Source organism: Pituophis catenifer, unplaced genomic scaffold, assembly GCF_029215685.1.
Source record: "Pituophis catenifer annectens isolate HBS135680 unplaced genomic scaffold, rPitCat1.0.hap2 SCAF_7, whole genome shotgun sequence".
Classification (NCBI taxonomy): domain Eukaryota; kingdom Metazoa; phylum Chordata; class Lepidosauria; order Squamata; family Colubridae; genus Pituophis; species Pituophis catenifer.
The window spans coordinates 35,296,734-35,311,141 of NW_027256887.1; the positions used below are offsets into that span (position 1 = coordinate 35,296,734).

Consider the following 14,408-nt stretch of genomic DNA (forward strand, 5'->3'; position numbering starts at 1 on the left):
ACCGGTGATATTTTTAAGAGTTTTCCACATGTTTGCTGGTTCATTTGTTGAGAACTGATTTCTTAGTTTTTCAGAATAGCTTCTTTTTGCTGCTCTGATCTCCCTTGTTAATACATTTCTGGCCTGATTGTACAGCTTTCTATCACCTTTTCTGTAGACTTCCTCTTTGGTACAATGTAGCTGCTTAAGTTTAGCTGTGAACCAAGGTTTATTGTTACTGTAAATTCGCAAGTTCCTGGTCGGTACACATTGGTCTTCACAGAAGCTAACATATGATGTTACAGTATCTGTGATATCTAAGTCTGCAGAGGTATTTTCGAAAACATTCCAAGCAGTGCAGTCAAGGAAGGCTGTAGCTTTAGCTTTGGCTCCTCAGTCGAAGTTCTCACTGATTTAATTGTTGGTTTCATAGTTTTAAGTCTTTGTCTGTAAGCAGGTACAAGGTGAGTCATGCAATGATCAGAGTGTCCCACAGCTGCTCGTGGTACAGACCAATAAGCATTATTTATTTATTTATTTATTTATTTATTTATTTATTAATTACATGTATTTATATGCCGCCATTCTCCCGAAGGACTCAGGGTGGTGAACACAAGTTAAGAAACAAGTACAATAAAATCATAATTTAATCCAAATAATTAATTAATAGTAAATAATAAAGCCCGGAATAAGTCTCAGCCTATTTGTTTGAAAAGCCAAGTCTTCAAGTCCCAACGGAAGGAACGGAAATCAGGAGCCGTCCGGAGCTCAGTAGGTAATTCATTCCAGAGGGTGGGAGCACCCACAGAGAACGCCCTACCTCTGGGCACAGCAAGGCGACATTGGCTCGCCGTCGGAACCCTGAGGAGAGCGGCCCTATGTGAGTGAACAGGACGGTGAGAGGCAGGCAGGAGAAGGTCATGCAAATATCCCGGACCTAAGTCATGAAGGGCCTTATAGGTGAGGACTAGCACCTTGAAGCGGACCCGGAGAACCATTGGTAACCAGTGCAGCTCACGCAGGAGGGGTGTTATATGGGAGTAATGAGGGGCTCCCATAACAACCCGTGCAACTGCATTCTGGATCAGCTGGAGTCTCCGGGTGCATCTCAGGGGCAGGCCCATATAGAGGGAATTGCAGTAATCCAAGCGGGAAGTAACCAGGGCATGAGTGACTGTGCGAAGGTCATCTCGGTCCAGGAAAGGGTGCAACTGGCGCACCAGACGAACCTGTGTGAAGGCTCCCCTGGTCATGGCCGTTAGATGGTCTTCTAGGGATAGCCGAGCTTCCAGGAGGACACCCAAGTTGTGAGCCCTATCAACGGGTACAAGTTTTTCCCAATGTATCAAAAGTGATGGTGCCTCTGAAACCCGAGATGCTGGCATCCACAGCCACTCAGTCTTAGAGGCATCTCTGGGGTGGTCTGGGGTGGAGATGTATAATTGGGTATCATCAGCATATTGATGATATCTCACCCCAAAGCCACGAATGATCTCACCCAGTGGCTTCATATAGATGTTAAAGAGCAGGGGGGAGAGAACCGATCCCTGAGGCACCCCACAATTAAGGGGCCTCAGGGTGGATCTCTGCCCTCCCACCCATACAAACTGAAAGCGACCCGAGAGGTAGGAGGAAAACCACCATAAAACAGTGCCTCCCACCCCTAACCCCACAAGTCGCTGCAGTAGGATACCATGGTCGATGGTATCAAAAGCCGCTGAGAGGTCAAGTAGGACCAGGATGGAGGAACAACCCCCATCCCGAGCTCGCCAGAGATCATTCACCAGAGTGACCAATGCCGTTTCCGTGCTGTGACTGTGTCGGAAGCCTGATTGGTACGGGTCAAGGTATTCCGTTTCTTCCAGGAATTGTGGGAGCTGTTGAGCCGCTACAGTCTCAACAACCTTCGCGATGAAGCGAAGGTTGGAGACGGGACAATAGTTATTAAGTGAGTCTGGATCCAGGGAAGGCTTCTTGAGGAGAGGTCGAACCACCGCCTCCTTTAGAGAGGCGGGGAAGTTCCCCTCTCTCAACGAAGCATTGACAATTGCCTGGATCCAGTCTCTAGTCACCTCCCTGGCAGCCAAAACCAACCAGGAGGGACAAGGGTCCAATAAGCAAGTGGAGGAACTAAGTTTGCCCACAATCCTGTCCACTTCCTTGACAGAAACAGGGTCAAACTCAATCCAGATATTATTCTCAAGACCCACCCTAGTCTCCCGATTGGATTCTGCCCAGTCAGAATCCAATCCGATCCAGATTTTAGAGTTGTGTAGCAATGGTCTAAAGTATTCTTGCCTCTAATGGGACAATTGACATGCTGAAAATATTTTGGAAGCTCTTTCTTTAAGTTTGCTTTGTTTAAGTCTCCCAGAATAATGGCCAGTGAATCTGGGTATTTGGCTTCAGCCTCCATAATTTGGTCAGCTAGAGTTCCTAATGCCTTGTTTACACAAGCTTGTGGAGGTACTAATACCACTCTATAAAGCATTAGTAAGTCCACACATTGAGTACTGCATCCAGTTTTGGTCACAAAAAAGATGTTGAGACTTTAGAAACAGTGCAGAGAAGAGCAACCATGATGATTATGGGACTGGAAAGTAAAACATATGAAGAACAGTTACAGGAACTGGGCATGGCTAGTCTAGGGAAGAGAAGGACCTGGGGAGACATGATAGCAGTGTTCCAATATTTGAGGGGCTGCCACAGAGAGGAAGCGGTCAAGCTATTTTCAAAGGCACCTGAATGCCAGACAAGAGCCTTGGTACTACAGTGGTTTAAAGCACCCTGTTATTAACACAGCTGCCTGCAATTTACTGCTGGTTCGAATCTCTCCAAGGCTCAAGGTTGACTCAGCCTTCCATCCTTTCTAAGGTAGGTTAAATGAGGACCCAGTTTGTGCGGGCAATAAGCTGACTTTATATAAAATATACAAAAGTATGAAGGCTATTGCTGAGCACATTGTAAGCCGCCCTGAGTCTCCGGAGAAGGGCGGCATATAAATCAAATTAAAAAAAAAAAAAAAGGAATAACAGATGGAAACTTATCAAGGAGAGATTCAACCTAGAAATAAGGAGAAATTTTCTGACAGTGAGAACAATCAACCAATGGTAACTTGCCTTCGGAAGTTGTGGGAGCTTCATCACTGGAAGCTTTGAAGAAGAGATTGGATTGCCATTTATCAGAAATGGTGTAGGGTCTCCTGCTTGGGCGGGGGGGGGGGGGTTGGACTAGATGACCTACAAGGTCCCTTCCAACTCAGTTAGTCTGTAATCAGGGTTTAGTTCCGCCTTTTATCCGAGTACAAACGGAGCGGTGGAATGTGCTAACGCAATGATAGAACAATATCTGAGCTGCTATGTTAACTATCAGCAATCTAACTGGGCAGATCTCCTGCCATTTGCTGAGGTTGCCTACAATAATATCGTGCATAGTACTCACCCACTTTAAAATAGCCATAGGGGTGGAATTTGTCCCCATGCCGGAATACCCTCAGGAACCCCACTCCTCAGTGAGCCTAATGGAATGGGTGGTTCCTTACAAAATGCATCGGGGAATGTAAAACAGGCATTAGTTAAAGCAGCAGAAATGCAGAAGGCACAATGAGATAAGTGATGGTAACCCCAGAGGCCATTTCCCATTGGGGAGAAGATCTACTTCACCACAAAATTCCTGAAATTGTAATTACCCTGTACGAAGCTAGGTCCAAAGTTCAAAGGACCTTTCCCAATGGTAAAAATAATTGACAGTGACAGTAGAATTGAGACTGCCTCGTTTGTTGGGGAAAACGCACCCAGTGTTCCATTGTAGTCTGCTGAAGTTGGTGGTAGGGTCAGAACTAAAGCCACTAGCAAGGTTAGCTCCAGCTCCAATAGCTGTGGACAGGGAAACCCACTACAAAATCAAGAGGGTCCTGGATTCCAGGCTACAGAAAGGTAAACTTCAATATCTGGTCCAATGGAAATGATATCCACTAGCAGAGGCTAGATGGGTGAAGGCAAGGGATATGAAAGCGGACCATTTAATAAAAAAAGTTTCACAAGCAGTACCCCCCAAAACCAGGAGGTCCTCCACTAAGTCAGGGGGGACCCAGCCACTGCTAATGTGTACATGTGCTTGATGTTTTCCAGGTACTTCTTATTCTTTAGGGGGATCCAACTGTCAACTTCGAAATAGATTAGACCCATCGCAGCCATTTCTCAGCTTGATACGCTTTGGAATGTCAGACCAGATATCAACAACTTACTATCTTGTGGGAACCAAGATCATCCCAACAGGTGCTGCCAAAGACTGGAAGGAGATGCCAGAATACCTAACTGGACAATGTGACCAATGACAAGGAGGGAGGAAGCTGTCTAATCTTTAATTATATTGAAAGCTCAGGAAACGGCCAGAGCTGGTCTTAAATCATTCATGCCAAAATGATGTACTCAATAAAGCAGTTCTTTGAGGAAGCTGAAAGAGTGCTGACTCATTTGGGTTCACTAGTCAGAATCTTGACACTCTGTTCACAAGGTGCCGGTTTTGGGGCCTCTTTTTTTTTTCTTTTCCATCTACGGCTCGGCTGATATTTGGATCAGGCCAGGTCAATTTCCACTTCCTCTGCTAGAACATACCAGCCATGGAGGAGGTGGGTCACTTCGGAAATGCAGGTGTTGTAGACCTCGTCCCTTAGCCTATCTCAGAAGCATCCAATCGATGTCTTCTGGCCAGTAGGACAGGCCAGGTTGCAAAACTCCTGGATGTACTCAGCCACTCCTCTGCGACTTTGGCTGATTGTTTTTATGCGATCTCTGGCTTTGTGGTCGGCTAGAGGATCTTCAAAGTGCCGCCATGAAGCAGTCAAAGTTTTTGAGCTCAGGGAGATCATCATTGTGGAGGGTGACCATCCATTCAGCTGTGGCCTTCTCTAATACCACAATCATGCACCACACCTTAGTCCCTTTGGTGACTATTTCTGGACATACTCTTGCATGATTGTCCAAACTTGTGCCAGGAAGAATCCCAATTGCTTAGAGTTTCCAGTGAACTTTACTCCCAAGGCTGGTGTCTTGCATCTTCTCCACCTGCTGGTTGTGTCCTCCAGCTGGTGCAGGCTGGCTGCAGGGCCAGGTGCTGGGGCAGTTGCAGTTGCCAGCGGGCTTGCTGCTGCCATCAGAAGCTTGCTGCAGAAGTAGTTGCCCCCTCGCTTGCTGTTGCTGGAATTGGCTGATCAGCAGGATGTGCTACCCAGGCTAGGGCTTCTCAAGCTTTGAGACTACCAAAAGTCCCCCTCATGAAATTTATGGCCTGCTCCAGCATCCAGTCCTCTCACTCCTGACTTGCCTTTGCCCGAATGTTCCTCCAGTTCCTCCAACTCCACTCACTGGTAGCTGCCATGGTCTGCACATGTGAATGTCACTCCCATGGGTTTCTCATCCCATTCTTCCTTTTTCCTGACTCAGAGGGATCATCCAGGTCTTGGTGGGTTGTCCTCTCCCAGCCATCTGGATAGATCCAGCCCTTCAGGAGGGGGTTTCAAGCATGCTTCCCCCCAGGCCTTGATCCCTTCCTGGTCGCTCTCTTGAGCCGACATATTTTGCACACTTCCCATAGTAGAGGCGGTTTCCTCTCTGGGTTGACCACAACTGCAGAGCTGGCTTAATATCAGACATGCCCCAATCCAATCCCTTGGAAAAGAAAAGTCTTCAACTACATTTGGTTAAAGCAAAGTGTTCTTTTACTAAGAGTGGTTGTTGCAATAAAGTCAAGTCAGCTTTGAAAGTACCGCTCTCACTAGATACAAAAATAAGGCATAGGTTTTCTCACCTCCCTCCTCCCTCCCGTGACCAATCTGTTTCCAGCCAACTGGAGCTGGGCCAAGATGTTTTGAGAACTCTGAGGTGTTTGTGGAGTAATCCACATATTTCTCAGGGTGTCTGGCCATGGGATGCTGGTACAAACAGGATCTGGCTGCTCTGGTCCTTCTCATCTGTCATTGCCCCCTCCTGATTTTCTATCACATGCACACACAGCTTTATTGCCCTTTCATCCTTCCCTCTTTCATCCTTCCAGCCCCTTTTATCCTTCCCCTCCTTCTTTTTATGGCAGAATGCCTGTGAGCAAAGCCCCCGCCCCCCTAAGCTAAGCAAGGCAGATCTGATAGCTTTAATAACACTACAGTGAACATTTCCATGTTTCTTTTATTTGTTTTTCCAATTCTGAGAATTAAGGGAGAATCCAATGTCTATTTAAGACATTTTTTCTTGGCCAATTTATGATATACATCTTAATAGTCTGCAGTTTCCACCACAGCCAGCATAGTAACCTAATCAAGATGGAGAAACTTTGCACACGGGAAGAGAATCTTATTCCCTCCCTTTCCAATTACATAATTTACAAAATAATAAGTTTGTTAAACAAAATCAAGTATGAATGTTTTAATTTTTGTGTAAGCTTCTGCCCAGGATGAATGGAATTAGGCAAAACAAGCAGAATTCACCATGGTCTTCATCTTAATAACTACATTCTCCATAGTTCGGCCATAGAAAGCTATAATAAAGAGTTTTACAAACACTTACAACATTTTCACAGAAAAATAAGATGGTTTCAAAAATAAATTAAATAGAAATACATGTGTTTCTAAAACATTTATGGTGTAAAAGTTCATTTCTGGAAACTTATTTCACTTGGACATTATTTAACAAAAGAACTGTATCAATTTATTCTTGCTTTTTAACCATTAAAGATAGTATTTTGTGATTCATAAATAAGTTAAGCCTACCGGTAATCCATTTCTCAGCCACCGGATTGTTGGAATAGGCTTGCCTGCAGCTATACATGGCCAATGGAATTCACTGCCAATATCTCTTTCGGTATCATTAATATGTTCCACCCATTCTGGATATGCTGAAGGAGAAGAGAAACAACTTTTCTTGTTTTGTATGCATGCTTAAAACAGTTTTTCTAGCCCTAACAGCCAGCTTAATTCCTACTTATTATATAAAACTCTAATTCAGGGTTATCGAACTCAAGACCTGTGAGCCAGATCCAGCCCACGGAGTGCTTAGGGTTAGGGTTAGGGTTAGGGTTACTGCAGTTTCCAATGAGACTTCTGGGAACTTGACAGTGATCTAAATCCGGAATATAACATCCCATTGCTAGCTTCTCCCTTAGAATTGCTGAGGTCATCTGATGTATATCCAGCACCATTTGGTTGAACAGATACTATGGAATACATTGCAGAAGATTGGTTCAATTGCTTTTTGAACCTTGCTGATGTTTGTGGTGTGGTTTTAGGCTGCTGCGCCATTTGAGCTATGGTGTTGTCCACAGGTTCTGAGGTATGAGTGGCATAGATGGAGGCTGTGACAAGGAGCAGGCTACAGCTTGTTCTTTATTGTTAGGCATTGCCTCTGTGATATGAAGGCAAGAGGGGTGACCTGGTTGTCAGTATCTTCTTTGACTAATCCCTGCTTGGTCATTTCTAAAGGGAGTTTGTTGTCAGTAGTTATTGCCACCCGATTGTCATCTTCCATCTTTTGGAAGACTGTGCACCTTAAATGACCTTGGTCACTGTCACAGGTGAGGTTGTCACTAAAGGGGCCTATGAAGGGACAAGGCAAATGGGTAATGTGCAGTGATTCCTTTAAGAGGAATTGGTTGTGGCTTGGCTGAAAAATAGAAGAATGTCTATTCTCTAATGGGATTGTACTATCAAGAGCCTTGATAGTACAAGGGTTTAGTGCACCCTGTTATTAACACAGCTGCCTGCAATTTCTGCTGGTTCGAATCTCTCCAAGGCTCAAGGTTGACTCAGCCTTCCATCCTTTCTAAGGTAGGTGAAATGAGGACCCAGTTTGTGGGGGCAATAAGCTGACTTTGTATAAAATATACAAAAGAATGAAGGCTATTGCTTAAAGCATTGTAAGCCGCCCTGAGTCTCCGGAGAAGGGCGGCATATAAATCAAATTAAAAAAAAAATAAAAAAATTGTGAGCATGTTGTTAATAGAGGTTCGTTTGTGTATGCTGCCTGGACAGATATATCCTATAATGACGCACCCTAGATCTAATTTCTGAGTGTATAGAGCATTGTGTGGACCATTGATCTGAGCTCTTGCCTTGTGGACTCATAAAATATCTCCCCTTAGGAGCAAGACTGAGCCTGAAGATCATACTCTGGTATCAAATGTGCCATGCAGTTCAAATGTGGGTTATGAATCGCTGCATCTGTTGTGCAATCTGCTTTCTGGATGTCATATACTAGAAAGATCTGAAAGAGAAGCTAATTGTGGATTTAATGGAGGCTGTTCCATGAAATTAGGATTATACAAAAGAAGTAGGCCTTCTAGTTTTGTCCTTCTTCACATTATGAAATTGGGAAACAACTTGCCTTATCAAGAGTATATGTTGGTTCAGTAGAAGAAGAGAGTTCTGCAAATATCAAGGTGCCAAGACATTATTTTCCAAGTAGATTCTGTTACACTGACAGAAAGAATGATTTCCTTATATGTTAAGGAAAAGCCGATTATTTCTGAATCTTGTAAACTAGTGAAAACATAACTATCATATTCCAGCACAGCCAATATCTAATTAAGATTGGATAGCATAACAGAAGTTAATGTATGTTAACCAGTGTGACAGTATTGAACTTTTTATCCCAACTAGGCATACTTATTGAATTAGATTTGGTTGCATGCTGACTCAAACTGACATAACCTCAGTTTCTACATTAAAGACATGTGCTGCAATATCTGATTGGTTATCTATGGAGATTCTCAGTCATCCAGGTCATGGTTGTCCCAAAGATGCTTTTCTCAAGAGGAACTGGATGACTGAAAATTTCCACAGACATTTAGCTTCCCTGTATTTCATAGTGCATTTTTTTTCAAAGTATTTTTAAAATGCTAAATTAATATCCTACAGTAAAGCATGCTGAGTATTTTCAGACACTATATTTTGGGAGAAAATATTTTCAAAATGCATATATATATGTAGAATATGTGAATTTTTTAAAAGATTAATATAGAAACAGGATAAATTGTTTTTAATAAATGAATATACAAAAAACAGAAAAAGCATGTGAGTAACAGAATAAAGAACAGACTAGAAATAAATCCCTAAGTTCTATACTATATAAAGAATTCATTTTCTGACTTCTGGTTTGGCATCACTGCGGGACAGTTGTAGAGAGCGGGGCTACATGAACCTAGGCTGAACCCTCCTCGTTGGAGGGCCCTTAAAGGGCTAAAGTCACCCTGAAGGGGTGACAAAGAAAGGAGGGGCACCTTGCAGGTTGTGGAGCAGCAGCTCTCTTGCTTGATCTGAGGCTCCTTCCCAGCCAACAATGGAGATGCAGCCATTATGGCCACCATGAAGCTGGAACAACCGAAGAAAGAAATGTGCAGGAGCGGTTCATGAACAGTGTACTGGAATTGGGTGAGGTGATTTTCAACTTCTATACTAGAGATCTAATCCCAAAGAAAAGAAATTCCAAAAAGATAGACTCTTTAAAGTGGTAAAAAAGCGGCTAACAAATACTTAGAGAAAGATTACTGACCTGAAAGAAAATGAAACCTAAGGGAGAATACAAAATTTTTAAAATACAGGAAGACTGGACTTGAATATTCTATTGGTAATATTTTGAAAAGGCATTTTAAAATGCTGGAAATATTTGGTTGATTATTGGAAGAAATTGCTTGAAGAAAATTGGAACAGATTTTCAGCTGTCACATTGGGTGCAACATTGAAATGTTAGGCGATGGTGCCATCTACTGATGAAAGAATATACATGATATTTTTACAAGACTGGGAATGTCCCTGAAATAATCTGAGGACTGATAATCCAGAGTGGACACAAACAACACCTGGAAGACTGCCCTTTTGCATACTGTTCTATATCTATTTGCTTCACTGCTAAGGAGGAATAAATTCTGAGACTTTTGAAGATTGCTAAGTAGAATGGCTTACAAATACATGGAATTATCATTGAAATTAAAGAGTTTAAGACATGGGGAAACCTGATGGATTACTAGGACAGTGTTTCGCCCTTTTGGGGAGAAATGGGCGCGCACGTGTGTGTGCCAGAAACCAGAAGAGGAGCCCCCTGATGCGTGTGCCAGGTGGCTGACCTTCTGGTTTCTGGTGCACATGCACGTGTGGAAACCAACTGACAGTTTGCATGTGCGCGCTGTAAACCGGAAGAGCAGCCATCCGGTGCACATGTGCATACTGGGAAGATGATCTGGTTTCCAGCATGCGCATGCGCACCAGCAAGCTGGTCTTTTTTTTATTATTATTAAAAAGTTTTATAGAAAGTACAAACATTTTCACCCCCCCACCCTTCCCCCCTCAACCCCTCCCTCCCCTTTCCCACCCCCCTTTCCCTCCTTCCCCCCCACCCCCTCCCTAGACTTCCCAGAACAAGCACAGGGTATAGCATTCACAAATCAAAAGCTAGAATATGCTAACAAATTGTTACATTTCATATTCTCCCTAGATCCTTAACTCCTTATAATTCAAAAAACAAACATAAACTACTCAGTTACTTCATTCATATGCTATATGAATCTTTTTATTCGGATACTTCTTCTGTATGTAATCGATCCATCTTCTCCATTCCGATATATATCTTTCATTTGAATGGTCTTTAAGATATGAAATTTTTGCCATTTCTGCCAAATGCACGACTTTTAATGTCCATTCCTCAATGGTGGGTGGATCTTCCTTCTTCCAGTACTGTGCCACCAGTAACCTGGCAGCTGTTATTAAGTTCAAAACCAACTTAGTCTCTATTACGGTACAATCCATGACTATTCCCAACAAAAAGAACTGTGATGTAAATTTAATTTTTTTCTTTAAAACGTTTTGAATAATCCACCATATTTTTATCCAAAAAGCCTTAATTTTTTTACATGTCCACCATATATGAAAATATGTAGCATCTTTACACTCACATCGCCAACACTTAGGTTGTAAATTTGGATACATACAGGCTAATTTTTTTGGGTCTAAATGCGATCTATAAAACATTTTATAAAAATTCTCCCTTAAATTTTGTGCTTGTGTAAATCTTACATTTCTGACCCATATCTTTTCCCATGTTTCCATCATTATTGGTTCACCTACGTTTTGTGCCCATTTTATCATACAGTCCTTGACTAACTCTGTTTCTGAATCTATTTCCACTAGTGCATTATACAACCTTTTTATATGCATTTGACCTTTATCTCATGTTTACTTTATCAAATTCTCATCCTGCTGCAAAATACCAATTTTTTGATCTTCTCTCCATCTGGCCTGCAGCTGTCCATACTGAAACCATGTCCTAATAATTCCTTCTTCTCTTAATTGCTCCATTGGTTTTAATTGTAATCTGACTCCTTCCTTATAAAGAAGTTCCTTATATGTAATCTTATCTTGCTTTTGCTCTAAGTTTATATTCTCTATCGCGTGTCTGGGTACTGTCCATATTGGTAATTTATCACTTAATTTATATTTGTACTTTTTCAAGACCCGCAATAGAGAATTTCTTAATATATGACTTTTAAAAGCCTTATCTACTTTCTTGTCATAGACTAACCTTTTTTTTTGCGCATGTCCAAGATGGCGGCGTCCGCTGGGATCGCGATCTGAGGACGGGGCGCCGACCTACCCTTTGGGTCCTTTGGGGGTCGTTTTGAAGATTTATGACCCCAGGACCAGTCAGGGGAGCTCCTTGCCAGCACGGAGAGGGTCTTCTTTCCCTCCGTGACTGAGCAGAGAGGAAGGCGTGATGTCAGGAGCGTCAGGCTGATCAGCTGGGCGTCGGCAGCGTTTTTTCACAGCCGGAGGCCATCGGTTAATTGGAGCGGTGTTGTGCCGGGGGCGCCCGCCGCACGGTGAGTTTTTAGGCCCGGGGGGGCTGCCTGAAGAGCTGCAAGTCGTGTCGGGCACCCCCCGAAGATCTCTGGGACGTCGCCAGGCTCTTTCGGGGGTTGGCGACAATGGCGCGGTGGCGGCAGCGATGGCGGTTGCAGTGGAGGCTAGCTGGCGGTCAGACAATGCTGGTGACCCCCCCCTTGGAATAGGAGTTGGGGGGGCAACGAATCAACAGGACTGGGAGACCTGCAACCACGGTTGGGGCGGAAAGGACCCGGAGTGACTTTTTCTGGGCCTTGGGAGGCCTCAATTTGGGATTATGCAGGGGCTGGGGGCTTGAGACAACTGCCCCATTTCTGCTCCATTTCTCTCTCCTCCAGCGTTCCCCTTTAGGACTGGGCCCACCTGGACCAACTGTCAGCCTGTGGGACTACTGGCGCTATGTTCCATCACTATTCTGAACCCCCCTGACTCTGGAGAGGGCTATTTCCACCTGAATGGGAGGCTGGTACATGGCTGCATCCCGTCGGCTGAGGGGGCTAGACATTTGTCTGACCACTGTGAGAGGGTGTCCGGGTGTCGGAGCCTCCTGGGGGCTGAACTGGGAGGTTTTTTACATATATGCACTTTGCCAGTGGGGGGACTTCACCATCGGACCAACCGCCATGAGAGGGCGATTTTTGGACCTGACCCCTGGACGCTATCTATACGCATCGGTTAATCGCTACCATCTCACCACAAGAGGGGGCTGTCCAGCTGACCTAACCACCGTGAGAGGGTGGTTGGATCTATTTCCCCCTTGGAATGTGGTCGTCTTGGTTTTGGACTATGTCCTCTGTTGTGAGGGGACAGTGGACTTGGTCCTGCAAATATGTCTCTGAGATCCCCCATTCCTTTGTCTTCTCCCTGGTCCTTTTTATATAGACCCTCAGGATATGGTCGTGTTACCCGTTATGGTCAATGTACTCAGCAGCAGAGCTTCTTGGTCTGCGAGACTCCCCCCTCTCGCAGGCTTGGCCCTCCATTCTATCGAGGGCCCACCTCGATGACGGGCTTTGGAACCCCGAGAGGTGGCATGCCGCAAAGACGGGGCTGCAGGGTTTTTTAAAATTGTCTTTGTCTAAACTTTTAAGGGGTCCGGGGAGGGGGGAGGGGGCTGGGATTGGAATTAGGGCTGTGGGTTTGGGGGATAACCCACCAAGGGGAGAGTCGGGCCTGGCCAGGATGTTCGGCGGGGGGGGGGGATCCGGAGGGGGCCGAGCTTGTCCAGACTGTGTTTCTACCATTGGTACTGCGTGTGGGAGGGGTAGATATGGCGGGAGCAGGGGGCCATATCATGTTACGGGAGCACGCACCCGCTGTCTTCAAGCGGTAGGGTGCTCCGGCCCCCAAGGCTCCACTCGTTCTCCAGGTAGTACAGACTTTCAGGGCCCGGGCCTCCGTCTGATGCTGTGCAATGCCAGGTCCGTAGTAAATAAAGCCCCCCTCATCTGTGATCTTGTTTATGAGGGGGGAGCGGACCTGGCGGGTATTACGGAGACCTGGCTGGGCCCGGAGGGAGGGGTCCCTCTGGTAGAAATGTGCCCACCAGGTTTCCACGCATTCCATCAGTCGAGGTCACAGGGGAGGGGCGGGGGAGTAGCGGTTATTATTAGAGAAGGCCTTAGGCCAAGGGAGACCACTGTTCCTCAGACGGCCGGTTGTGAGTCCCTCCTTGTGAAGTGGGGCCACGGGGTTCAGATGGGTTTGCTGATTATGTACCTGGCTCCCTGCCCCGTGGCGGCAGCCCTGCCCAAGCTACTCAACGTTATCGCCGCAGTGGCGGTTGATACCCCCAGACTTATGGTCATGGGGGATTTCAACCTGCCATCCGTGGGTGAGGCGTCTGAGGTGGCTCGGGAGTTCATGGCTTCCATGACGGCCATGGACCTGACCCAACTAATTCATGGCCCTACGCACACTGGGGGAAACACACTGGACTTGGTTTTTGTCTCTGGACAGTGGTTGAGTGATCTCAATATAGGGGATATAGTCATCGAGCCCTTGTCATGGTCAGATCACTCTCTCCTTCACCTTGACCTTCGAACCGCGGCACCCCGCTGCAGGGAGGTGGAACCGATAAGATGGTACTGCCCCAGGCGCCTGATGGAACCTGATAGGTTCCAGATGGAGCTTGGGCCAATCCCGGAGGTTCTGGCTCATGCCTCGACTGGAGACCTAGTGGCCACCTGGGATAGGGCGGCCGCTGGAGCCCTGGACCGAGTCGTGCCTTTGCGGCCTCTGACCCGGCGCCGATCTCCTTGGTTTACCAAGGAGCTGAGGGAGATGAAGCACCGGAAAAGACGCCTAGAGAGCTGTTGGAGGGCTAGTCTTTCTGAATCCGACCGAACACTGGTAAGATCTCATATTAGGAATTACCTAGTGGCGATAAAAGCAGCAAAATGTACTCATTTTGCTGCTCTTATTGCATCATCAGATAATCGCCCGGCCGCCTTGTTTAGGGTGACCCGCTCCCTGCTCCACCAGGAAGCGCGGGAGGACCCCTTGGAGGGAAGAGCCGAGGATTTTGTTCAGTATCTGCATGACAAAA

The 14,408-nt window shown here is 45.6% G+C and overlaps 1 protein-coding gene across 1 annotated transcript in view; it reads right to left on the minus strand.

Annotated features, from left to right (window-relative positions):
* Positions 1 to 14,408, minus strand: part of CNTN1 (contactin 1) — a 372,977-nt gene that overhangs the window by 113,856 nt on the left and 244,713 nt on the right. Inside the window, exon 11 of the mRNA XM_070947941.1 lies at positions 6,743 to 6,867. Coding sequence (XP_070804042.1) covers positions 6,743 to 6,867 — 125 coding nt within the window. The remainder of the gene's footprint in view (positions 1 to 6,742; positions 6,868 to 14,408) is intronic.